Source organism: Carettochelys insculpta, chromosome 1 (assembly GCF_033958435.1).
Source record: "Carettochelys insculpta isolate YL-2023 chromosome 1, ASM3395843v1, whole genome shotgun sequence".
Taxonomy (NCBI): domain Eukaryota; kingdom Metazoa; phylum Chordata; order Testudines; family Carettochelyidae; genus Carettochelys; species Carettochelys insculpta.
In genome coordinates, this window is record NC_134137.1 from 204,370,175 (window position 1) to 204,395,401 (window position 25,227).

Below are 25,227 nucleotides of genomic sequence, written 5' to 3' on the forward strand. Positions count from 1 at the left end.
TTACTCATCAGAGGCACAGCTCAGTACAGCGGTGACAGTCCAGCAGGCAGAATCAGTCATTCCAGTCCATCTTGGGGAGAGGAGCCCGAGGGGTGCTCCATCTGGAGTCTAGCTTCCCCCTCAGCCCAGGCTGGCTGCCTTCTCTCTCTCTCTCCCACAGCTTTTTACTGCCACCTCCGATTCAAACCCCAGCTCCGCTCCTCTGTGCTCTTTGGCAGGTGTTACCTGCCAGCTTAGGTTACAGTCCCAGGGGGTCAACCTTAGCCGCTGTGAGCTGCTTTGCCTGTTTCACACACACACATCCAGCCTGACTCTCACACACGCACCCCCCACTCCATCACACAGCCTAGACCCAAAACGTTTTAAAGTCATAATATTGCCTTTAGAATCATATCTTTCTTTTAAAAAAAAGTGATTGTTTCCCTGTGCATTTTTGAGCCTTTAGGATGCATTCAGGTCATACAGTTAAGTTCTCCACAATTATGAGGGCTAGAAACTTTTTACTCTTGAAATAAACTCAGGTTTGTAATCACCTGACTCCAGGAGCTGGGGCTTTAAGTATGATACCAGAAAGCTTGCAGCCTTGAAAGGAATGGCTTGCACAACAACCTGGTCCATGCTGAGCGCAGTCTGTACAGTCATTGATGTTCCTGGGGGTGCCCCCCCCCCCCACTTCGCTAAGCTGGTTGCCATGGTTGGCCCTAATTGCTTACTGGAAAACGCCGCCTCTGACATGCGTGGAGCAGCGGATGCAAATGCTGGGCTGTGCCTGTGCCCTGGCAGCACTGTGACAGCTGCCCTACCCAGGCCCGGCCTACCCGGGACCCCTGCACAGCTCTCCTCCCTCCGCAGCCCTGAGGTGTTGCCTTACCCCGCAGCCTGCCTCCGGGCTCCTCCCAGGAAGCGTCCTTTGCCCTCCCCGAGCAGGAAGCCGCAATCTGCCGGGTCAGGGCGCTCTGCGGGGCTGAAGCGACGCCCGGCGGAGGGGAGCTGGGGAGCGGAGGCTGCGCGGGCTCTGGCTGCCTTTCCGTGCAGGTAGGCAGCTGATGGGGGCAGGGGAGGCGGCCTGCTGCTGCTGCTGCTGCAGCTCTAGGGCAGCCGGCCCGTTTGCGCCGCCCGCTGCGGCAGACCTGCCCCTCGCGCTCTCTGCGTCTGGCTGACAAGCCTGCGGACTCCTCGCACGCCCGGGGTCGGGGTGGGACTCTGAGAGAGGCACGGAGAGCTGCAAGCTGACCCCCACCCCCCGCGAGTGCAGTGGGGGGGAACTCGCCCAGAGCCCAGCTGACAAAACCGAGGGAGCTTTCCCACTCCCCCGACCCATCTGCACAGTGTTTTCCTTAGCAAGGAGACCCTCTTTTCCCTGTCAGCCCCCCTTCCTTTCCTCCCAGGGGCTCCCCGGGGACCCCGCCCTGTTTCTGCACCCCCTCCCCTGTAGCACAGACGGGCAGCGTGAGCCGTCTCTATTAGCCCTTGCACCCCTTCTTGATGAGCCCTTCCTGTCCCCCCCTCTCTGGCACCTGGCCCCCTGTACACTGCTTGTTCCCCTTCTGCAGCAGTCCTCTGTCCGCCTGCCCCTTTGCAGATTTCAGTTTGACCCCTTGCTCCTGGGTTTTTATCTCACTACCACTCCAGTAGGCAGCCCTCCCTGCCCCTCTCTCCATACAGACCTCAGCACCCCCATTCAAGCACCACTCCCCTGCTACAATACAGAAGTGTCCTCCCATTATAGCACCCTCTTCCCTTGACGGGGTCTAGCAGCCCCACAATCCTCTTATTGTTGTGTCCCCTCCCACTAGCATTTTCCTGCAACGCATTTGCACCCATTCCTTCAGCATCTCCCCCCGGTGTACTGAAGTACCCCTTTCAACGGGGAAGCAACTCTTTGTATGTTCTGCGGTCCCCATTCAGCTGACACAAAGGGAGATTGCGATTCGGGAATACCTCCTACCACCTGCTTCAATCCCATGCTGGGTTACAGCCTCCCACCCTTACAGAACTGTAGGGAGTTCATTCTTCAGGCTGAGTAGAAATGAGCAATGTTCCCTTTAATCTTTCCCTTCCACGTATGGACTTTTTCCCTCTCTCTGCGGAATAAATTTTATGTGCACTGACGCATGTGTGAATGTGCACCAGCAGCAGAAACAAAACCTAGCTGTGGGTGCTCTGCTAACCAGCCAAGCAGTATTTGAATCCCTCCTGAGCACCCACACTGGGGCACAACTTACAGGGAATGCTGATCTTGAGCAAGGAGGAGAAAACTGCAGCCCATGGACCACATCTGGCCTGTTGGGCCTTTTAATAAGGATCTCTCAAGCTCCTACTAGGGCGGGAGGGTCAGAGGCTTGCCTTACCCCACTTCTTGTGTGCACCAGTTTTGTGGAGCTCCCAGAAGCACGGCAGCCAGGGGGCTCTGCACACTCCCCTCCCATTCAAGTGCCAGCCCTGCAGCTCCCATTGACCAGAAACCATGGCCAATGGGAGCTGTGGAGGTGGTGCCTGCAGATAGGGCCTGTCTCCATGTGCGAGCTGGGGGCAGGACAGGCTGCTGCTTTGAGGAGCCACTTCAGGTAAACTCAGCCCAGCTCCTGCACCCTTGAGACTCCACACTCTGTGCCCTGACCCACTTTCCCAGCCCTGATGGGAAACCTGCCTCCAAACCCTTTGCTTACAGTCTGGTACACTGACCTGCACCCCAAACCTCTCCTCCCCACCCCAGAGTCCACCCCCAGCACCTGAACCACCTGAGCCCTGGTTCCCTTTTAGTCCCTCCAGCTTCTCCATCCCAGCCCAGAGCACCCTCCTGCTATTAGCCAAATGGGCAGGAATGGTGTCCCTAGCCTCCATTTGTCATTAATACCTTTGTTAGCAGTCCCAGAATGTGCAGCCATTGGAGCCAGCCAGTAGCGGAGCTACCTTAATGTAACCTGTGAGTGCAGACAAGACCTTGGTCACTTCTGGTTAAAGCGTGGGGTTAGTTGCACTGGCACAGATTGCAGAGTATAGCTGTTTTGCCGGTCTTCCTTTGGGGTTGTTCTGATGTAACTACACAGTTGGGAAAAGTCATTGCTGTCTGGAATCCCCCTGTCTAGACCAGCCCTCAGAACCAAAAGGGCCATGGAAAGGGATCTACCCTTTTGATCCTTCGCATGCCAGTGTGGGACGTATTCTAAGATGGTGTTTCACAAGGCTTACAGCATCACAGAACTGCCAAGAGCAGTTTAAAGCAGTGGGTCCCAACCTTTCCTCTAGTATGGACCCCCAGTGCCCTGCCCAAACTGTTCCTGGACCTCCATCAAAGCCAATGCTAGCTGGTATGTACACTTCATTACAGCTGTGTCTACACGTGAGCTCTTTTGAAAGGCTGGAGTTCGAATGATAACAGTCGAATTCTAGCCTTTTGAAAGCACGCAGCTACACACAAAAGCAGATCAAAGGTTCGATCTGCCCTTTCGAAAGACCGGTGCATTCTTTAGAAGGGGAGCGGCCACGCAGCTCTGGGCTGTCTTTCAAAAGAACGGAGCCAGAGGCACCATGGGTGGGGTCATGTGGCTGCCAAGCCCTTCCGGGGCCTGCAGCCAACTGCTTTCTTAACAGGACCCTCCAAAACACTCTCCACCTGCACATGCTGAGGCCTGCCAAGGTGCCACAAGCAACGCAGAGCCCAGCACGCAGCATATTGGAGTCCGTGTGCCTGCTCCTGGCTTTAGACGCTGACATCCCGGACAATGTGCTACAGCTGTTGAGCACAGTCATCGCAGCTGCCCCCCACATCCTTGGGTGGCTGAGCTGCCCTCCCCGGGGCCATGGAACCTCCCAGCCTGGATCCTGCCAGTGACCCTTTCCCAGTGAACCAGTGCCTCTGGTGGGAGCAGCTGGTGCCGGCCAGTGGCATGATGCCAGATGGCTGCAGAACTTCTGCACGAGCAGGCAGACCTTCCAAGAGCTCTGCCACTGGCTCACGCCTGCACTGAGGCACCAGGACACCACCACACAGCCTGCTCTCCCCCTCAAGAATTGCATCAGGATCACTATATGGAAGTTGGCCACTCCAGACAGCTACCGCTCTGTGCAGCCTCAGTTCAGGGTAGCCAAGGCCACCATCGGGGCTGTCCTCATGGAGGTAAGCCACGCACTGGGTCACACCCCCACCACGGGCAGGGGGCTCTGGGGAGAGGGAGTGCAGGGGCTGATAGCTGGGAGGGGGTAGAGGGGAGCAGGGGGCAGGGGGTGCAGGAGCTGATGCCTGGGAGTGGGCGGGGGATGCAGGGGCTGATGGCTGGGAGGCGGTAGCGGGGAGCAGGGGCCAGGAGGCAGCAGTGGGGGCAGGGGTGTGGTGGCTGGGAACTGCCTTCCATGCCCTCACAAGAGCACATGTCCTCCATCCCCTGCAGTTTGTCCCCCTGATCAATGCGATGCTCCTCCACAGTTGTCCGCATGAGTGACCTGGACACAGCCGTCAGGGGATTCACAGCACTCGGCTTCCCGAACTGCTTCGACGCCTTGGATGGGACGCACATTCCCATCCACGCCCCAGCACGCAGCACTCGTCACTACATCAGTTGCGAGGGCTACCACTCAGTAGTGCTGCAGGCCCTGGTGGACTCAAAGGGCCGGTTCATGGTTGTGTACGTGGGCTGAGCGGGCGAGACACACGACGCCCGTGTGTTCCAGAATTCTGGCCTGTGCTGGCACATGGAGGCTGGGACCTACATCCCCCAGCGGGAGCTCCCAGTCAGCAATGTCACCGTACCACTCTGCATGATGACGGATGCTGCCTGGCCCCTGCAGCCATGGCTCACGTGGCCCTATATGAGTCACCTCAACCGCACCCTGGAGGCCTTCGAACACCCACCTCAACCGGGCCCGCAAGCTAGTGGAGCAGACCTTTGGGCACCTGAAAGGGCAGTGGTAGTGCCTCCTCTGGTGCCTGGAGATCCTGGTGCATAATGTCCCACAGGTGGTGGGTGGCCAAGTGCAGGGCCTGGCTATGAGCGGCCCCCCACTGCTCCCAGTTGCCAGGCCAACTGTGATGCATCAGAGAGGTCCTTCGTGAAAGCCTCGTTCATAGGCCCCACTGAACCCCACCCATAGCCACCCCTCACCATGCACACCACCACACCAGTGCACCCTCCCCTATGCTCCCCCCACCAAGAACATGGGGATCTTTGGAAAATAAAACTTTTAAACTACTATTTTTGAACTAATTCAAAAACTCTGTACCATGGGAAGGAGGGCAAACTATGTACACTGGGGGCCTGGGAGGGATCTGAACCTGGAAGGAGAGTGGGGGGAAATCACTCAGGGGCAGGGGTCAAAGGCCAAGAGCCCTGTCAGCCCCAGGATCCCCTCCCTACCGGGGTTTAGGGTCTGCAGCAGGGCTGGGGTGGGGCGAGAACCGTGGGCAGGGGTGCCGAGGGAGGGCTTTGGCAGGGTTAGGGTTGGCAGGGGGGCCAGTAGGTGGGTCATGTTGGCTACATGCTCCCGCCGCATCCTACTAATGTCCTCAAGGTTGGACAGGTCCCAGGCCACCCTTCACCAGGCCGTGTTGGTCTCCTCCAGCTGGAGGTGTCGCTCTGCCACCTTGGCCTGGTGGAGGCTGGTGGTGTCCTCCCCTGACCACTGCTGAGCTCTCCAGCCATGGGCCCCATGTGGTGGTGGTGCGGGGGTGCCCAGGCCTTGTCCACTGCCTGCAGGGGGCTCTCCGGGACCACAGATGGTGCAGCTGAAAGGAGAGAAGGACAGTGTTTCAGTCCCTCATCATGGCCCTTGGAGTCATGTCCCTTGGGGCATCTCCCACCCTGGGGCAACACCCACCCCGCTGGGGGCAACACCTGCGTCCAAGGGCACGGTGTTCATGGGGTATCGCAGATGCGGAGAGGTTCCCTGTCCATGTGGGACGGTCCCTGGGTGCGGTCCGGCCCTGCCTACCTCTCGCCATGCGTGCAGCTCACGGTGCTGTCCATAGGGGCAGGTGCTGGCTATGGCTAGCCGGTGTCATGGCATGCCGGGGGCCATGGCCAGCCAGGATGTGTCTCGGCCAGGACCACTAGGCATGCATGTGGTCTGCTGGCAGCTGTGCCACCTCCCTGCCCCGCTGACCAGGGTGTGTTCCCCACCAGGGACTCACCAGAGAGTACCTCAAGAAAGTCCAGGGACAACTGGGAAGGCATGTCGATGATCAGCTCCCCTTTATTGCTCAACCACTCCAAGGTCATGTCCAGCCCCTGGCTCTGGCTCCCTAATCCCGGCTCCCCCCGTCTTCTGCCTCCGTTTTGTCTGCAGCAGTGTGGAGGGCAGTGGGTGGCGAGGAGCTGTCCTCATGGCCCCAGGATGGACAAGAGCTACCGATAGCATCCTGCCTCATCCGAGGCCTGGGTGTAGCTCTGCTGGAGCTCCTTCATCTTACTCCAGACTAGGTCTAGAGTGCCCTTGGGGTGTCCCCTGGTGCTGAGGCCATGGATGAGGCAGCTGAAGGCTGTGGCATTATGCTGCTTTACTCCCATCTCCTGGAGGACCTGCTCCTTTTTTAAAGTCTGAGGAGGTGTCTCAGTTCTGGCTCTGTCCAGGAGGGAGCCTTTTTTTTTGGTCCGCCTTCCTTTTTCGTCTGCAGATCCTGGGAGCTTTGTGAGGGCTCTGGGGGGGGGCTCCTCTGGCAGGCAGCTGCTTACCATTGTGGTTATTTTTTCAGATTTGGGGTGGGTGTGAGGGTGTGTTGAGAGCAACTCATGGCCGTGCTTTTAGCATGCTCTAAGCTTTTTGCCACAGGGATGCCAGGTCTGTGCAGCTTTAAAAGCAGCTGGACACAGAAATCATAGAGCCCTGCTGTTGTGGGCCAGGGCATCTCCGTACTCCAGCTGGCCGGTGCCATGGCAGACTCCTCTTTTGAATGAGCAGGCCATGGAGTTTCTACACGTCTTCTTTTGAAAAAGAATTTCAAAAGAGGACACTTTTCCCAAAGTGAGATCGGGTTAGGGATTTCAAAATGTTCACTGCGTTCCTCTGATTTTCTTTCAAAAGAATGCATTATATGTGTAGGCGCTCCACATGTTCTTTTGAAAGAAGGCTGGAAATTTCAAATTTATGTCCATGTCTACACACAAAATGAAAAAGAAAACCACATTATAGATTTTCAGACCACAAGTAATAACATTATTGGAAGATATTTAATTTAAAAATAATGATTGTATCTTTGCAGTTTATTTTAAACTTATTTTCTGTGAGCACACAGCAGTACCATCATGGACCTCAAGGGATCCACAGACCCCAGGTTGGGAACCACTGATTAGAGTATCCTCCATCCAGTGGAGACAGCTGCTCCCTGCCTATTGATCGTGCAGAATTTAATCCTCCTCTGCTATAAAGTTTCTAGTGTATCTGGTTTTGAAGAGCGAGTCACAGAGTATGGAGTTCTATGTATAGCCTGAAGCAGTAGGTCTGCAGTATTGCTGATCCAAGGCATGAAAAAAATATTGAGCCTGAACCCCAAATCATTATTTTAAAATAATTAATTTAGGGTTCTTTTTACATCTCTCATTTTTGAGCATTTAGAGTATGTGCAACCATTAGGACTAGAAACTTTCAAATGCACCTGCATGGCCCCACAATATGCTAATATATTTATGGCTGACCTGGAACAACGATTCCTCAGCTCTCAGCCCCTATTACCCTTCCTCTACTTAAGATACATTGATGACATCTTTATGATTTGGACCCCTTGTATAGAGACTCTAGAAGAATTCCACAGAGACTTTAACAATCTACACCCCACCATCAACTTATGCCTCGATTACAACATGCAAGAGATACATTTCCTGGACACTACAGTACAAATCAAGGATGGCCTGATCGGTACCACAGTCTACCGGAAACCCACTGATCACTATATTTACCTACACCCTTCTAGCTTCCATCCTGCACACATAACTAGATCCATTGTTTACAGTCAAGCCCTTAGGTACAACGGCATTTGCTCTGATCCTACTGACAGAGACCAAAAACCACAAGATCTTTACCAAATATTCATAAACCTTAATTACCCGCCAGGAGAAAGAAAAAAACAAATTGACAGGGCCAGGCGAATACCCAGAGACCAGCTACTCCAAGATAGTCCCAAAAAAGCCAAGAACAGAACACCACTGGTCATTACGTACAGCCGCCAACTCAAACCACTGCAACACATTATTAAAGACCTACAATGTATCCTTAATCAGGATGCCACACTCCAGAAGGCCCTAGGTGACAGACCTGTTCTCTCCTACAGACAACCTCCCAACCTTATGAGGATTCTCACCAACAGCCACAGTCTATACCGCAGGAACACCAGTCCTGGGACTTTTCCTTGCAACAAAGCCCGCTGCCAGCTCTGTCCACATATCGATTCTGGGGATACCATCCCTGGACCTAACCAGGTTAGTCACAGACTCACGGGCACATTCTCATGTTCCTCAACTAACATCATATATGCCATCATGCCAACAATGCCCAAATGCTTTGTATATTGGACGGACTTCAAGCTCTCTTAGACAAAGAGTTAATGGGCACAAAACAGACATAAAAACACTCCTGATCCACAAACCGGTCAGCTGACATTTTAATGGAGTGGGCCATTCTGTTAATGACTTAAGTGTTTGCATCTTACTGAAGAGGAATTTTCACACTACTTTGGAAAGAGAGGCTGCTGAACTCTCTTTTATATTCAAATTTGACACATTAGCACGTGGTTTGAACCAGGATGCGAATGTTCTGGGTCATTATAGGGGGCTCTTTTGCATACTTGGCTTAATTTAATTCTTGACTCCTCCCCCCCGCCCCCGCCCCTCTACTCTCTGATTTGCTCACCTTGATATTTTTTTTCCTGATCTGTCAACCTTGATCACTGTTTTTGGTTCTCTGCGCCTTAAATATTGAGTCTGTTCTGGTCTGGCTCTGGTCTGAAGAAGTGGGTCTGTCCCATGAAAGCTCACCACCTAATAAATTATTTTGCTAGTCTCTAAAGTGCTACTCGACTGCTTTTTTGTTTTGAAATGAAAGCTTGAGAGTCTCATGTAATCATGTGACTCCAAGGACTGGTGTTTTTTTAAAGCACCAATCTGCGAGGTTTTACCTGGCCCATTCGCCTTCACGTCTTGTTAGATCTGAAACTTAAACACTACTAACCAGTGTTCCACGTAAGCCGAGTGCTTGGCGATCACCCAGTAGACATTCAGGTGCTGCCCAGCAGACTAGCAGAGCTCCCCCAACCACCAACATGTGTTTCTGTTGGTGGTGCAGATCTGCCTTGGTGCACGTAACAAAATTTATTTTACCCATGGATGGAAAAAATTAGAGGGAGCACTGCTACCAACGTGCCATGCGAGCCACTTCCCCAGGGATGAGCTAGTACAGGTGGGATGAGTAGCCTTCAAGTACCTGTTCGCACTGGGGTCTCATCTTCCCTTGAGTTCTTGCCTCCAGTTAGTTGGTTGCAAATTGACTTGAAGATTTGCTCTCATATCTGTGGTTTCCCTTAGCACCAGCTTAGAGTGAAGAGTAAAGATAAATCCTAGAACAAACACCTGGAAAATATAAGTGCTGACCTTTATGAAAGCATTAATGACCTAGAGTTAATTAACAATTTGTTAACTTGTTGTGAAAATTCTATTGCAGCCAGCACCTAGGAGATACGTGAGACTGCTCCCTGTGGCGTTTTAAGAGCACTACTATAGAGGAGGCAATTTTTAGTTTTAACAAGATAGCTGGTTGACATGATCTGTAGGATCACCCCCTCCACTCTTTGTTTTTCCTCCTATCCCATTCTCCTTTCTCTCTTTGTTACTTTTAGGGTTTTCCCCCCTCCCCTTTTCTTTTCTTTTTTTTTTGGGGGGGGGTCATTGTGTCTCCTGTGTTCTCCGTCGCATCTCCCAGTTCCTGTGCCCTTCATGCTTGATTCGCTACTCCTTGCTATGTAGAAGTAAGATTGTCCTTGGAGCAGTAGAAACTGAATGGAGAATTCTTGTTTTAGGTGCCAATGAGCATGTTATAGTGTGATTGTGCGGTCCAAAGATGTAGCAGGGCTTTATGACAAAGAGCTGATGGAACTCAACAGGGGTGTCGTGCAGGACAGCTACCAGAATCTCGTTTTCCTAGGTAAGGACTCACCGTACTTTGTTCTGTTAGTATTTCTGAAGTAACTTCATTTGTTTCAAACACAACATTCTTTCCTGAGGCAGCTCAGGAATTTAAAAGGATTTCTGACAGTCAGTTGGAAGCTTACTCCTGTTCTTAGGTCTTTATCTGGAAGAGTCTATGTATAGCAGTATTGATTTGTCTCTAATTCCTGAATATAAAACTTTGCTGGAATGTCCTGTTTCCAACACACCTCTACCTGGGATGGACATCAACTTCAAAAGGATTTTTGAGGGGTGTTTGGGATGAGGGGAGGCTGGCTGTGTGTTTCATATCATTCTGCCATTAAGAGGGGTCCTTGAATCTCCTACAGGGATAACATATATCAACTATCAGACGTGTGATTCCTTAAAAGGGAATTCCCCAAATTCCCCTACTGTCCCTCCTTCACAATTGCTCTGTTCCCTTCCTTCCCCATGAAAGAAATTGGAATTAAAAACATCTTTTGGGACAGTCCTAGGCTGAATATTTAACAGGCCCTAATGTTTTCTCTTTCTTGTAGGCAGGACTTCCCGGTTCCTAAATGTGACATGGCCTCTCAAATGGAACAAGGCAACGAACTGTCTGACCTCGCTCACCTGGCTTGCAAGGAAACCAAGCTCCTGAAATACACTCACATAGGTGAGGAGGCATAAGCTGAACTAACTTGGAACCCTCCGTGAGTGGAATAAAAGAAGACAGGATTCCAACAGTTATTGTGAGCTCACCTTTCTGCCTCATGTCATCTTGTTCTGTTTGGTAATTAGTCTTCTTAGGTTGCAACCAGTTCTCCTATCGTTTGAGCAAATGTCAAGGGTGGATTTCTGCCTGTCCTGACTCGCTTTGGCTAGAACTGTGTGCCATCACGTGTCTCTGAGTGGTGAGAGAGTTGTGGAAACTGAATTCATCCCATACCCATAAGTCATTAGCAAGTCCTCTTTCCACGGCTTCTTTTCTCCCCAGCCCAGGAAATAACCATGTCTGAGATGATCTTGTCTTTGCCAGGAGACCACAGTGGAGATGAGGAGATTCCTCTGCAGGAAGATGCTGGGAGCAGGGAACTGCAGGGGGTGTTTTCAGTGAGATCTGGAGGAGATATTGCCCAGGGCTCTGACCTGGGACAAGCTCCTGTGAGTCAGCACAACACAGCAACTCCCCAGGGAGAGGACCTTTCAGAGAGGAAACAAACGGAATCTGCTCACAGCAAACTGCTCCAGGAGCACCGAGAGGCCCTTGTCCCCCGACGAGCGCCCTGCTCAGAGAGACCCACCATATGTTCTGAGTGCGGCAAGGGCTTCAGTCGCAGCATACACTTGGTCCAGCACCAGAGAATGCACACTGGAGAGAGACCCTTCCGATGTACCGAGTGCGGGAAAGGCTTCAGCCAGAGCTCGCACCTCATCCAGCACCGGCGAATCCACACAGGCCAGAAGCCCTATGTGTGTGCCGAGTGCGGCAAGAGCTTTAGCCAGAGCTCCAACCTGATTAAACACCAGCGGATCCACACGGGGCAGAAGCCCTACGTCTGTGCCGAGTGTGGGAAGATCTTCAGCGACAGCTCCACGTGTATAAAACACCAGCGGATGCACACGGGGGAGAAGCCGTACAAATGTCCCGAGTGTGGGAAGAATTTCAGCCAACGTTCACACCTCCTCCAGCATCAGCGGATCCACAATGGCATCAAGCCCTACGCTTGCCAGGAGTGCGGGAAGAGCTTCGGCCAGAGCTCTGATCTGATCAACCACGGCCGGACGCACACCGGGGAGAAACCCTACCAGTGTGCAGAGTGCGGGAAGTGCTTCAGTGGGAACTCCAACCTGATCAAACACCAGCGGATCCACACGGGAGAGAATCCCTACCGCTGCGCTCAGTGCGGGCAGTGCTTCCGCTTCCAGCCTCAGCTCGTGCGGCACCAGAAACACCATACGCAGTAGCACCCACTGCTGCTGGGGAGAGGGGGAACATGAACCTCCTCACAGGGAACAGCTAGCTGAGCGTCGTGGTGTAGTGTGAGGGGGCAGGGGGCGAGGGAAGTGTGTCCTTATTGTGTTGATGGTTTGAGCCGTTCTTTGGGAATGGATGTGAAGCACCACAATAGAAGGAAATTGGGCAGTTAACTATTTAGGGGAATCACGGTCTTTACTTTTTAGTACTGACGAGGGTAAAACGTGGATCAGAGTGTAACATTTTTTCAACACACTGATCAGGCTTTGCCATCTTGGCCAGATCTCACCCTAGCCTTATGGCTCCCTTCAGAACCTCAGCTCTTGTCTCCCACTTTCTGGAACTCTTTTAAATATTAGTTCCCGTTGATTATATTTATTTAACCTCCCCGCCCTCAACTGCACCTGACAGTACTCAGGCCATTTCCTTGGAACTGTGTTTGCCAGATAAATGGTCGTGAAATTAACGTGTCTGCAGTAAATTTGCTGTTGTTTGATAACTTAGTCCATGAGTCAATTAACATACTAATAAACATTTCTCTCACAAGTATGTTTGCTCAAGTACCCTTGAGGGTGGCATTTTATGAAAGGCATAAAGGTGCAGTCAGTATGTAGCAAGATTTTTTTTAATTGTGATCTCCTATTTGACAATTGAGAACAGATGAAAGATGAGAAGCATTGGAAAATATTAAGCTTAGACAAATAGCTTAATTTTTTCAATTTTAATTTCATAATTCTGTTTTTCCGCCTTGAATAAACACTTTTAACTTAAACTACCATGAATCTGGAATTGTCAATTGTTATTGTGAAGCAATTATGACATGTATGTCTACGGGTGTATCGACACTAGCCCCGTTCTCAATGAAATTTTTGTCAGCCCCAGGTATGAAAAAACCACACCCCTGAGTGACATAAGTTGCACTGACAGAGGACACTGGTATGGAGAGTGCTGTATCAGTGAGAGATGCTCTCCTGCCAACATAGCTACTGCCACTCATTGCTGATATTTTAATTATGCTGACAGGGAGAGCTCGCTTCCTCAGGCATAGAGCACTTACATGGGAGACTTTACAGCAGCACAGCTGCCATGGTCTGGCAGTGCTGCTGTAAGGTCTATAACGCAGCCATGGCCTCAGACTCGTAATGTGCTGTGATTTTTTATTATAATATCATGACATGAAGGAAGCACAAATTTTCTGCACAGGAAGATATGGGGAGGCCAAATAATCAGAGTGGGGAAAAGACCACAAAGGCTGTTTTCCTAACGCATTCTTTACAAGAAGAAAAACTACTACATGACTATATCGTCCTCTAAAAAGGATGCTGGATCAAACTAAAGCGTGGGGGGTACTAAAACTCTGTGGTACAGAACACTTACTAAGTTGCCTGTTCCATCCACACAGCCAAATGGGAAAGAAATTACTACATGCCTTAGTCTGGAATGAAAGCAATCAAATACTTTATGTTTGTAAATCTATGATACATATACACCCGCTGCCAATCTGAATGTAGGGATAGTGATTGTGATGGGGTTTAAGACAGCAACCAACTCTGAATGATAGGGGCTGGCAGAACAAAGTGCCATATGAATGGTGATCCTGAGAAAAAGGCACACCATGAAAGTCACACAGCATTATGTGAGCTGTGAACGACTTAGCCAGAGGCAGTAACATCCTAGTGCTGCATTTAAAATATTTGTCCTCGTTTCTGTGGGATTTTTACCTGTTTAAGAAAGAGTTCTGTTAAAAAAAATTGAGTTTGCTCCTGGTACTGGTGAACAAACATTGACCGACTATCCTGGGCGATTAAATTAAACCCCTTGTTTGGTGGTACAAAAGAAAATAGCCAACTGGTCTCCTGGTAACTCAGGGTATGTCAACACTTAGGAATGAAGTCGAATTTGTTTAAGTTGATTTTTTAACACTAGATTTTATAAGTTGAGGTTGAGTGTCCTGACCAGCTCAGAAAGTTGATTTCTTGTGTTCTCTCATGGTTGCCAGAATCTGCCTGTGGAAACAGTGAATTCTGGGCACCTATCATCCTGTTGCATTTTGGGATGCTGCACCTGTGTCTTATGGGAAAAAAAGTCGCCGCAACTTGTTCTGGGTTTATGATATCATCATCCCAGAATGCATTTTCCACACCTTCCCTTTCCTGCTGTAAAAAAATGGAATTTTTAGGCAGTTTTCATCTTGGCTGCCAGCCTGTATTACAGACACTAACATGGATCCTGATACACTTCAGAGTTTGATGTAGTGTTTTGTGCTCAGTTCGCACACTGCAATGCAGTATCATCTCAACAGAATGCTCGTGCAATATGAGCTCGTTGTTTCCAGGGGCATTGACAGACAGAATCTCTGGAGAGAAGAAACGCAAGGTTTCTGGCAGCATTGGAGTCACTGTACAGTATGGAGCGCAGGTTCTGGAGATGAAAAACCAGCACAGACTGGTGGGAGTGCATTGTTTTGCAGTCATGGGACAACCAGCAGTGGCTGCAAAACTTCTGCATGTGTAAGGCCACTTCCAAGGAACTTTGTTAACTGCTGTCTCCCACATTGCCCTGGCATGTACATAATTCTGTGCACCAAAGATTGTTCTGACTATTGACACAGCTGGTTGTCCAGTGATCTCTTCAGGCACAAATAAGGTCTTGTAGGTGCTTAGATGCACTTGGGCCCTTGACAAATACAGGAAGTAGTTTGTCATCCCCATTTTTTAATCCATGTTGCAAAGGTGATCCCATATCTTGTCTACCTCTGTGGAAAGATATCTAAATCTTCGTTTGCCAAGATGCTCTTCAGATATGCTCTTCAAAATTGTCCTCATATGGAGGGAGTTTAGCCAGTGATTTGTCCTTTTAGATGGACAGTTTGAAGCTCTACCAATTCAGGTCTCTGTGGGTCTCCTTTTCTTTCTAGCTCTGATAACAAAGCACTGCTGCCAACTCCCTTGCAGCAGAAATTGTGCCTTGTCCACCACTGTATCCCAGTTTAGCAATATCTCTGAGGCAGCAAAAGCACCCTTTGCTTTGACAGGGTTAAATCCAGATTCCCCTCTCCCCACTTTACCAAATAAGGGTGATACAGAGGCACATCCTGTTAATGCGTGTACAGCAGGAAGTGTATTGAGAAGCCAGGAGTGAGTGTCTCACAAACTGCATGCACAGGTAGGAAGTGATGCTTGTTGGTTGTGCTCCCTATTTCAATCAACAAGTTCCTGTAAACATGCCTGGCTATCCCACCTTCTCAGTCTCTGCCGTGCCTCCTCGCAGCAGTGCTCTTTCAGAGGGGACTTAGCTGTCTTTAAAACTGAGGCCACCTGGATTGCGCTAAGCAGCAACAACTCTAGGTTCCCAGGCCCTCAGGTAGGGTGGAGCATTACCATTAAGGAGCTCTGGCCTGCAGTCAGGACAACACTCAGGTGTACTGGGTTTAGCAGACTTCCAACCAACATAGGCTTCACATCTGAGAGGTAGGAGGTTGTCATTCCCAGCTTGGAGTGGCAAGGGTAGTGGGACCTGTACCCACACTCTTGCACCGAGGCCTGCACCCAGACCAGGGCCCTAACAGTGGCGGAGTGCTCCATCACTCTACCCGTGGGGATCTGCCTGAAACATAGTGATGTAGTATCAATCCAAAGCCCAAACAGACTGTCGTCTGGCTCCCCTTGGCTACTTCCTACTTTCCCCTTGGTGGGTACCCTCCATCTCCCCATGATAGGTGGCCAGCAACAGCTCTAGCAGCTCCTTTGCCTCTGAGTTGACCAGCAGCTCTGGCAAGTCCAAATGTGGTTGGGGTCTGCTTTGGGCTCCAGCACTGAGAAGAATTTATGTCTCTCTCCACGCCTCCAGCTCAGCTTTGGTCCTTTTCCTCTGCCCTACCCTGTCCTATCTGTCTCTTTTTCTGATCCTGCGTGTGCAGTTTTTTCTCTCCCTCCTCCCTATTGGTGTCTCCTTTTTTCTTTTGCTCATTTGCTGCTTGCTTTCTTCACGATCTCTCTCTTCTCCTGCTCACAGGTTGCCTCGCTTTCTCCTTCCCACATTTTTGTCCTTTTCCCCATCCTCTTTATTGGGCTCCCCTTTCATCTACCATGATATCTAGTGCTGTGCTGTAGAAGGGTGGAGTGAAATGAACATATCTAGTGAGTTAATATTATCACTCTCTGGCCACGTCTACACAAGCAGCTTTTTCTGGAAAAACTGGGCTTTTGCCGGAAAAAAACGCCGAGTGTCTAGACGACAATTGTTCTTTGTCAACAGTTTGTCAACTTAACCCAGCACATCTGCCAGCAGCATTATATCCCTCCCCATTCAGGTATGATGCCTCTCTCGACAGTGTTCTTTTTGTCAACAAAACAGCTATGTAGGTGCCCTGGGGCCCTTTTGTCAACAGAGGGTTTGCAGTTCACCGGGCAGCCTGTTTGCAGAGCTTCCAGTTAGCCTGTCTGTTGAATTTTTTCAGGCATAAAGGGCTGGCGACAGAGTGGGTTTTTCCTGACAGAGGCACGTCCACAGGGCCTCTTTACTGCCAGCAGCCCTCTCTGCTGAGAGCGAAATATCGTGCAGCTGTGCTAATGAGCCATGAGAATATGCTAATGAGCATCCATTTGCAATGGCGAGACTGCTCATTAGCATGCAGCTGCTAGGAAAGCAGCTTTGTGTAGCCCCACCTTCAAAGAGACTCAAAGTCTTCACTGACCGGGGCAGAAACCAGCTGAGAAAGAAACCAAATTTGTGTATGGAGTGCAGGAGGAGTGTCAATTAGGGCTCACAACTGATGTGATGTGTGCTCTGAATACAGCGCAGACCTTGTTAAACTTCAGTGTGAGAGACCCTATAAATACACTTAGGGCAGGAAGAGCTTCCACCACAGCTCAGACCTGGTTCTACAACGTGGGGCTGACAGCCGCCATGGGCCCCAGGGTGAGATAGGAGGGGACCCAGGCTCTGTGCCCCTGGAAGGGGCAGGGCAAGGACAGTCAGCCCTCAATGCTGCTGGAGTCACAGTGTTGCCCCCCACTTACTCCCCACAAAGTGGGGGGGGCGGCAGCAGCACTCCAAAAGGGGCCAGTGCTCCAGCCACTGCTGCCAAAGTAGGCCCCTTTGAAATGCCAGCCTGTGGTAACTGCCCCCTTTCCTTCTGTCAGCAGGCCTGGTGATACATGCGCAGAGCCACACAGGAGAGAAGCCTTACCAGCGGGCTGAGTGTGGGAAATGTTTCTAGCAGAATTCAGACCCGGTCAAACACCAGAGGACTCACACAGAGAAGTCCTAATCCAGGATCAGAGAACCCACACTGGGGGAGACACCTTCCAAATGTGCTGAGTGTGGGAACAGCTTCATCCAGCGTGACAACCTTCTGTGTCAGAGAACTCACATGGGTGACAGGTTTTCTCTGTCAGCTGAGCACTTGGGCAGCTGCCCAGGAGAGATGCAGGTGCTGCCAGCTGATTAGTAGAGTGTCCACAGGCCAGGAGCTTGTGTTTTTACTGGCGGTGCACATCTCCGCACACATTGGTGCACATAGCAAAATTTATTCTGCACAGGGATGGAAGAAATTAGCGGGAACCCTGGTGACAGACTTTCCAAATGCATGGAGTGCAGGAAGAGCTTCAGTGTCTGCTCCAACCTTATTAACCCCCAGAAAATCCATGCGGGAGGAGAGACCCTATAAATGTACCCAGTGTGGGAAAGGGTTCATCATCAGCTCCATCCTCATCACCCACCACCAGCATGTGTACACTGGAGAGAGAGCCCCTCCCAGTGTACCAGCTTCGGGAGATGCACGAGAGGGAGTGCTTGATCCTGACTGGTCGTTGGAAGAAGCAGCCCTACCAGTGTGGGAGAACCTCTGCTCAGACCCTGGTTAGCCACCCACAGAACCACCTGTGGGAGAGAACCTACAAATGTCCAGACCACAAGAAGGGCTTCTGCCACAGCTCGAACCTCCCCAAGCACCTCAGGTCCCATGTGGGGGAGAGACCCTGTCCCTGCTCTGACTGTGGGAAGCGCTTTGAGATGAGCTCGCGCTCCGTCAAGTACCAGAGATATTGTACTGTGGAGAGATCTCCCTGGGGGCTGACTCGAGGCAGCGCTCCACCCTCCACAGCCACCAGAGAAGACACACTGGAAAGGAGCCCTACTGCTATGCTGAGCACAGGAAGACATTCAGCAGCAGTGCTCCCCTTTGCAGCCACCAGAGCATCCACTGGGGAGAGAAGCCCTTCCAGTGCTCCCAGGGCAGGGACAGCTTCCAATACCAGTCACAGTTCAGACAGCATCAGAGAGTGTATGCCACATAGCAACAAGCTGCTGGGGGCAAGGCCTTGCTAGACAGGGGGGCAGTGCTGGGATGTGGCGTAAGGGTGTATGTGAAAAGGAGAGGAACTAGTCAGGAATCAACAAGCTGGTGGGAATCAGAACGGGTGGGAACTAGACAATGGGTGGGGGGAATAGTCATTTGGAGGCTACGAGGAGGGATGAGATTACAGGGAGTCACACAGTGCAGCTCAGCTCTATAGAACCACATTCCCCAAGGTCATCTTGGATTATGAGTACGCAGCTCAAGACACTGAGAAGATGATTTTCAGAGGTGCTAGACCCCAACAACTGTAAATCAACCACCCATGAAACTCAGGCACTGGCTGTTGCAGGGTAGGCATTCCACATTGGAAGAGAACGCTTTCAGAATGTCTGCTTTGATCAATGTGGTTTGACGTCTCTGTGTTTATCCAACATAGAAATGTGTCCCTTGCACTTGAACCAGAATTTAACATCAAGCTTGCAAAGGAGGGCTCTGCATTGATCCGAAGATCCTGCCTGTTGGGGCCTTATCTGGTCCACAGATATTTGGCACCCTGGTTGCTCTTTGGTGGCACTCTTTGGATCCCCCAGCACTCGTGTAGCACACCAGGCACTCACAAACTAAATTGCTCCCAACAGTCCATGATCTCACTTTGTACAGGATTAGGGTTACCATATCTGACCTTTCAAAAAGGACACCCCTGAGAGGGAGTGTATCTGTACCAGTGTCTACCAACTCACATTGTATTAACGTACTACATACACAGTAATACATCATGAGTTGGTGGATATTTATACAGATACACTCCCTCTCAGGGGTGTCCTCTTGTTTATATGGTAACCCTAATATGGATTGCACTTGGCCTGAGCAAGGCTAATGCCACGGCATCTGCCACTGTGCCAGGCTCCACCAAAAGAGTGCAGGTGTAGGCAGCAAACACTGGTTCCGTAGCCTCTACTGGGGGCTCCTCTACCATGCTGCACCAATCACTGTACCCTGCTGGCTCAGGTCAAACTCCTGGAAACCCCTTACCGGGCCAAAGAATCATGCGCTCATCCATATCTCATTGCACGCTAATTCTCCTCCCAACCCCCGTAAGAACAGCCATACTGGGTCAGACCAAAGGTCCATCCAGCCCAGTGCCCTGTCTGTGCATGGTGGCCAATGCCAGATGCCCCAGCTGGAGTGAACAGAACAAGTGACAATAAAGTGATCTCTAGTGACACTGTTCCTTACTCATCCTGGCTAACAGCCATTAACGGGCCTAACTTCCATGAATTTCTCTAACTCTTTTTTAAACCCTGTTCTAGTCCTAGCCTTCATAGCCTCCTCTGGCACGTTGTTCCACAAGTTGACTATGTGCTGTGGGAAGAAGAACCTCCCTTTTATTTGTTTAAAACCCGAGCCCATTAATTTCATTTGGTGTCCTGTAGGTCTTATAGTATATGAACGAGTAAATCACTTTTCCTTATTCACTTTCTCCACATCACTCATGATTTTATGTGCTTCTATCATACCCCCCATTTAGTCTCCTCTTTTCTAAGCTGAAAAGCACTAGTCTCTTTAATCTTGCTTCATACAGCACCTGTTCCAAACCCCTAAGCATTTTAGTTGCCCTTTCCTGAATCTTTTCTAGTGCCAATATATCTTTTTTGAGATGAGGAGACCACATCTGTATGCAGTACTCAAGCTATGCCACGGTTTTCTAGAAAGGCAATAAGATATTCATCATCTTGTTTTTCTGTTTCCCATTTTTAATGATTCCTAACATCCTGTTTGCTTTTTTAACTGCCGCTACACACTGCATGGATGTTTTCAGAGAACTATCCATAATGACTCCAAGATCTCTTTCCTGATTAGTTGTAATCAGGAATCACTCACTTCTTTGTGAGTGACATGGGAGCAAGCTGGTTTCAGAGCCTGGTGCAAGACGCCATCTCCCAAAGGACCCTCCAGGTAAACTGTAAGAAGCTTTCCATCAAGCACAAACTACCTCAGAAGCCTTTTCTGAAATGAGAGTTTATATAGCCAGTCCTTGCTTTGCAAAAGTGACATTTAAGTATAGGCTTTCCAGTCCACTGTATAGGTACAGCACGGCCCATTGGTTAAAACACAACCTTGGGAGACTGATTAGTTAGTTATATGGCCTTGGGAAGCTCACTTTAATTCTGGGTCTATTTCCCTATCTGTAAAATGGGCTTAATAGTGATCTACCTCTCAGTATGTTGTGTGGATTAATATTTTGGGAAGCCCTTTTCAGGTCTTCAGATGGAAGTGGACACGTGAGGTATTATTATGGTTCATTTGCATACTGTGGGGCAGGTACTGCTGACTCACCCTGTAGTTCCCTCCAGGCTGGTAGGCTTTCATAAAAAAAGATAAAAGTAAAGAACTTTGCTCTGTGCCAGAAGTGAGTCTCCCTAGGCAGAGGGGACAGTAAGGGGAAAGGCAGGGCAAGGAGAGAGGTGCCAATGACAGGGAATGTGTGCATCTGAGGCTAGGTCAGACCTCATTGCTCCATTTTTTGTGAGCTACACAGGACTTTCTTCCTCTTGCTTCTGCAGTATGGGACCCCAAGGTTTGGCATTTAGGGAAACTCCTCAGCTGCAATTATGTTTCTGCAAAGAAACATAATTGGGCCTATGCCTTCTTTTGCTTCTCTGTGATGGAGGAAGGCACCCTTCCCCTCAAAGCTGCTTCCACGCCAAAGGCCCGCTCTGCAGCTCCCATTGATCCCGGTTCCTAGCCAATGGTGAGGAAATGTTCAGAGACCCTAGCCGTGCCTCTGCCTAGGAGCTGGAGGACAGGGAGGTTCAGCTGTTTCCAGGAATTGCTTGATGTAAGTGCCCCCTGGAATCTGCACCCTCTAGCCCTCCCCACTGCCCCAACTCCCTCCACCAGCCTTGATTCTCTTCCAGCCTTCAAACCCCTGTGTCCTAGCCCAGGACATCCTCCTGTGCCTCAACCCCTCAATCCCCACCGTACAACAGAGCCTGCACCCATCTGGACCCCTCACCCCCACACACACCCAATCTTCTACCCCAATTTGGTGAAAATTAGTGAATGAGTGAGGGGATGGGGTGAGCAGGGCTGGGGCCTCACAGGAGGGTGAGACATGGAATGGGCAAGTTTTGTGCAAGTGGGAAGTTGGCAGTCCTAGACCCCCATAGCTCAGAAATGATTTCCCTCTTCCATGGATCCCTCCCCCCAAAATTGCAGACCACATAGTGTCCTCTAGCAACAGGCCAGATGGGCTCCATTTGTAGCAGAAACAGCACTGTTTGGCAGCTGGAGGGAAGGTGTGCAAAGCTGGCGTTCCAACAGAGAACAAGTCCCCATCTTCATCCTGATGGGTTGGCAGTGCAAGTGACTTTGAATGGTATCTCACCCTAAGCACAGAGACTGCATAAGGTACCTCAAAGGATTGTAGATTTATGGCCCAGTCCTGCTCTAAGTCCTTCCAAAGCTATTGACTCCACTGAGGCCTGGTCCTGCTCCTTCTGCTGCCTGGAATATGTATATAACATGGCCACCTGGATACTAAATACTAAATGTCAGGAAGTCAAATAAATGAAATGTTTAGCTGAATATTTAGTGAAACAACACATCTAATTAATGCTACATTTACCCTGCAGTATATATTCAGTGAGAGAACCACTCAATTATCTACAGCTTGCAGCTAATATGTTATAGTTAGAAAAATGCAAATAAGCGAAACCTGCTATAAGGTAGAAGGAATGAAAATATGTCTGGCATATAACTAAAAAGAAAAAACAGAGTTAGGCTAATAACCAAGATTTAATGTTCCCTAGTCCACATACATTTTCAGGGAGACTTGTTTCTCCAGCTTAGAGGTAGGCTTGAACCCAAACCTTGTAGCTAAATATACCTAAATATCCAAGAACGCAGAATTGAAAATGAGATTTAAATCTGGATTTTTCAAATAGCCCTCATCTTTACAATGAACTGAACCAAAGCCTTGGCTCAGTTGACCATGCCTCCTCTTTGAGAGCTTTGAAATCCAGGTATACGGTCAAGTTGTGGATTGGACCCATTTCTACTTTAACTCATAATAGTATAACCCTTTGCCCTCTGAAATGCATTGTGCAAGCAACAGTGTAACCTTTTACCGCTGCTCCTCTTGAAAAACCCTTGAGCAGACTTGGTGGTAGTGTGTGATTTTGCTGCAAGGGGTGGGGGAGAAAGGCTATATTAAATGCTTCGCAAATCTTTTCAAAAGGTGCTAGTTTAAATCTGGTAATCACAAAAGATACTCAGTTTAATTAAACTTTTCATCAAGCAGTCTGACGTGCCATGTGACTTGTTACAACACTGCAAACATGAGGATTTTACTTTTCAAGATTATGGAAGTCAAAGAAACAGACAAAAATCAGAATTTCAAATCACAGTATTTTTAGTGACCAATTAATTATGTTAAGATTCTGCAGACGCACTCTTCTTTCCCTTCAAACTAAATGTGGCAGTGTTCAAGCCAAACCCATTTACAAGGCCAAGAATCTGAGGGGCTAAAGTGATGCTTGGTTGTAGCTTCACTTAGGAAGAGGTTAACGCCTCCCCATAATATTGGGCAAGGATTCATTGTGAGCCACCAGGTGGCGCTTTCTTCTCAACATTAGATTACAGAAACATGGGCTGTTCAAGGTCACGCAGAGAGAAAAGAAATTTCAGTCCCCCTACCTATCACCTGAAAATGCTGTAGCACCACCTTGTGGAAGCATATAAAGCAGAGCCAGGCAGACCTGTTTAGCTCAACAAGATCTGTTGCCTAAATCGGTGTTTCCTCAAGGGTATGTGTGCCCTTGGGGAACACTGAGGTCTTCCAGTGGGTACATCAACTCATCTAGATATTTGTCTAGCTTTACAACAGGCTACATGAAAACGCTGGTAAAATCAGTACAATCTAAAAGTTCATTCAGACAATGGCTTGTTTCTATTGCTTCATATGCCTGACGCTGAAGTACAAATACAATATTTCTAATTCAATTCATTTATTTGATAATTGGTAGAAAGTCAGTAAGTATTCAGCAATAGTCTTCTGTGACATTTTTGCATATTTTTGTAACTAGTTTTTAAGTAAGGTGTAACTTGGTGGTGTGCAAAACAAATCTGACTCCTGAAAAGAGTACACTAATCTGGAAAAGTTGAATGGTGCTTGTTTCAAGGCCTCTGATTACCTCAGGACAATGTTTCTCTACTGGTGGTATGCATATGTTTCTGGTATGTGAGAGAAGTCTGGCTGTACTTATATACAGATGTAGGGAAAGTAGCAGCAGGAACACAACGCTGCTGAAGGCTGGGAGGAATGTGTCTCCCAGTGATCATTTGCATAAGAATGCAAAGGTGCGCATGTGTGATACCTTTCAGGCAAAGCCTAATGGGTAGCAAGTAAGCTATGAGATTTGGTCTATTGTAAACATGTCGTTGTAGAATCACAATTTAAGCTGACACTCAGTGTGGGAGTTGTGAGATCTCACCAATGCTCTGGGTTGTTGTGGGGGACAGGGCAGTCGCCATAGCTGTGTAAGACATCAATTGCACAGGGCTCCCTGGTTTAAAGCATTGTGTGGAAGAGGGGAGTAGTTAAACTAGTGTGTATATAGTGATAAGCCCGGCTTGACTAGTTGTCCCCACCTGTTGAAAAGTACAGCTGCGTACTAGGGTGTTGATGAAACTCTTGTGGGTTATGTCTATATGGAGGTGCTATGTTGAAATAGTTTATTTTGTTGTAGTGAGGTTGAAATAAGCTATTTCAATGAACAGTGTCTACATATTCTCTAGGGCTGGTGCTGTTGATGTTCAATGTCAATGTTGGGCAGCACTATGAGGGAGTGTCTACACACCATGGAGGCCCACATTGAAATAAGGGTGCCAGAAACAGCTGCAGACAGGGTCATAGGGCAGACTAGCACTTCTGGGGCAACAGCTAGCCACTCCCTTAAAGGGCCCCTCCCAGACACACGCAGCCTGCACAGTACGTGGTCTGCAGAGCCACAGGCATGCATACCCCGTGGAAGCAGTATGGACCCCCAGCAGCAGCAGCAGCAGCAGCAGCAGCAGCCAGAAGTCCACACACCCACCCCTGGAGGAGCAGTGCTCGCCCTGCTTAGTGCCATGCAGGAGGCAGCTGACCATCTTTTATTTGAGGAAGATGAGCTGCCCCCAGGGGAGGAGGAAGCAGCCCCAGACCTTGCTGCCTTCCCAGCCCCCCCCTCCGCCGCACACGCTGATGGCTGTGGAGCTACCCCACGAGCATAGACTGGTGGGAGCAGCTGGTGCTCGGTGAGTGGGATGACGACCGCTGGTTCCGGAATTTCCTCATAAGTCGGCAGACATTCCTGGAGCTCTGCCAGTGGCTCACCCCTGCCTTACGGCACCAGGACATCTCCATGCAACATGCCCTCATGGTCGAGAAACGGGTCGGCATCGCTGTCTGGAAGCTGGCCACTCCAGACAGCTACCGATCCGTAGGGCAGCAGTTGGGCGTGGGCGAGGCCACCATCGGGGCTGTCCTCATGGAGGTAAGAGGACCCGGGGGGGGAGCCCTGGGGGGGAGCCCTCAGGGGGACTGGGGGAAGCCCAGGGGTGGAGGGCCAGACACACGCTGCACACCCCTCACTGGTGCTCTCTCATGTCCTTCCCCTTCAGGTCGTCCGCGCAATCAATGCCCTGCTCCTCCACAGGCTCGTGCGGCTTGGGGACCCGGATGCTGCCAACGTGGGGTTTGCCAGCCTGGGCTTGCCAAATTGCTTTGGGGCTCTGGATGGGACCCATATCCCCATCCGTGCCCTGCAGCACAGCGGAGGACGCTTCCTCAATAG

The 25,227-nt window shown here is 50.0% G+C and overlaps 1 protein-coding gene across 4 annotated transcripts; it reads left to right on the forward strand.

Annotated features, from left to right (window-relative positions):
- The first annotated feature begins 793 nt into the window (after window positions 1-793).
- Window positions 794-12,869, forward strand: LOC142014833 (uncharacterized). Of its 4 annotated transcripts, none has more exons than XM_074998015.1 (4): window positions 794-1,035; window positions 8,261-8,408; window positions 10,001-10,125; window positions 10,667-12,869. In XM_074998015.1, exon 4 carries the CDS (start codon window positions 11,121-11,123, stop codon window positions 12,075-12,077), a length of 957 nt encoding a protein of 318 aa, XP_074854116.1. In that variant the 5' UTR covers window positions 794-1,035; window positions 8,261-8,408; window positions 10,001-10,125; window positions 10,667-11,120; the 3' UTR covers window positions 12,078-12,869. The 4 variants fall into 4 exon arrangements, with proteins under 4 accessions (XP_074854116.1, XP_074854132.1, XP_074854123.1 ...); XM_074998031.1 differs by having other exon boundaries at window positions 10,671-12,869; XM_074998022.1 differs by lacking the exon at window positions 8,261-8,408.
- The last annotated feature ends 12,358 nt before the right edge of the window (window positions 12,870-25,227 follow it).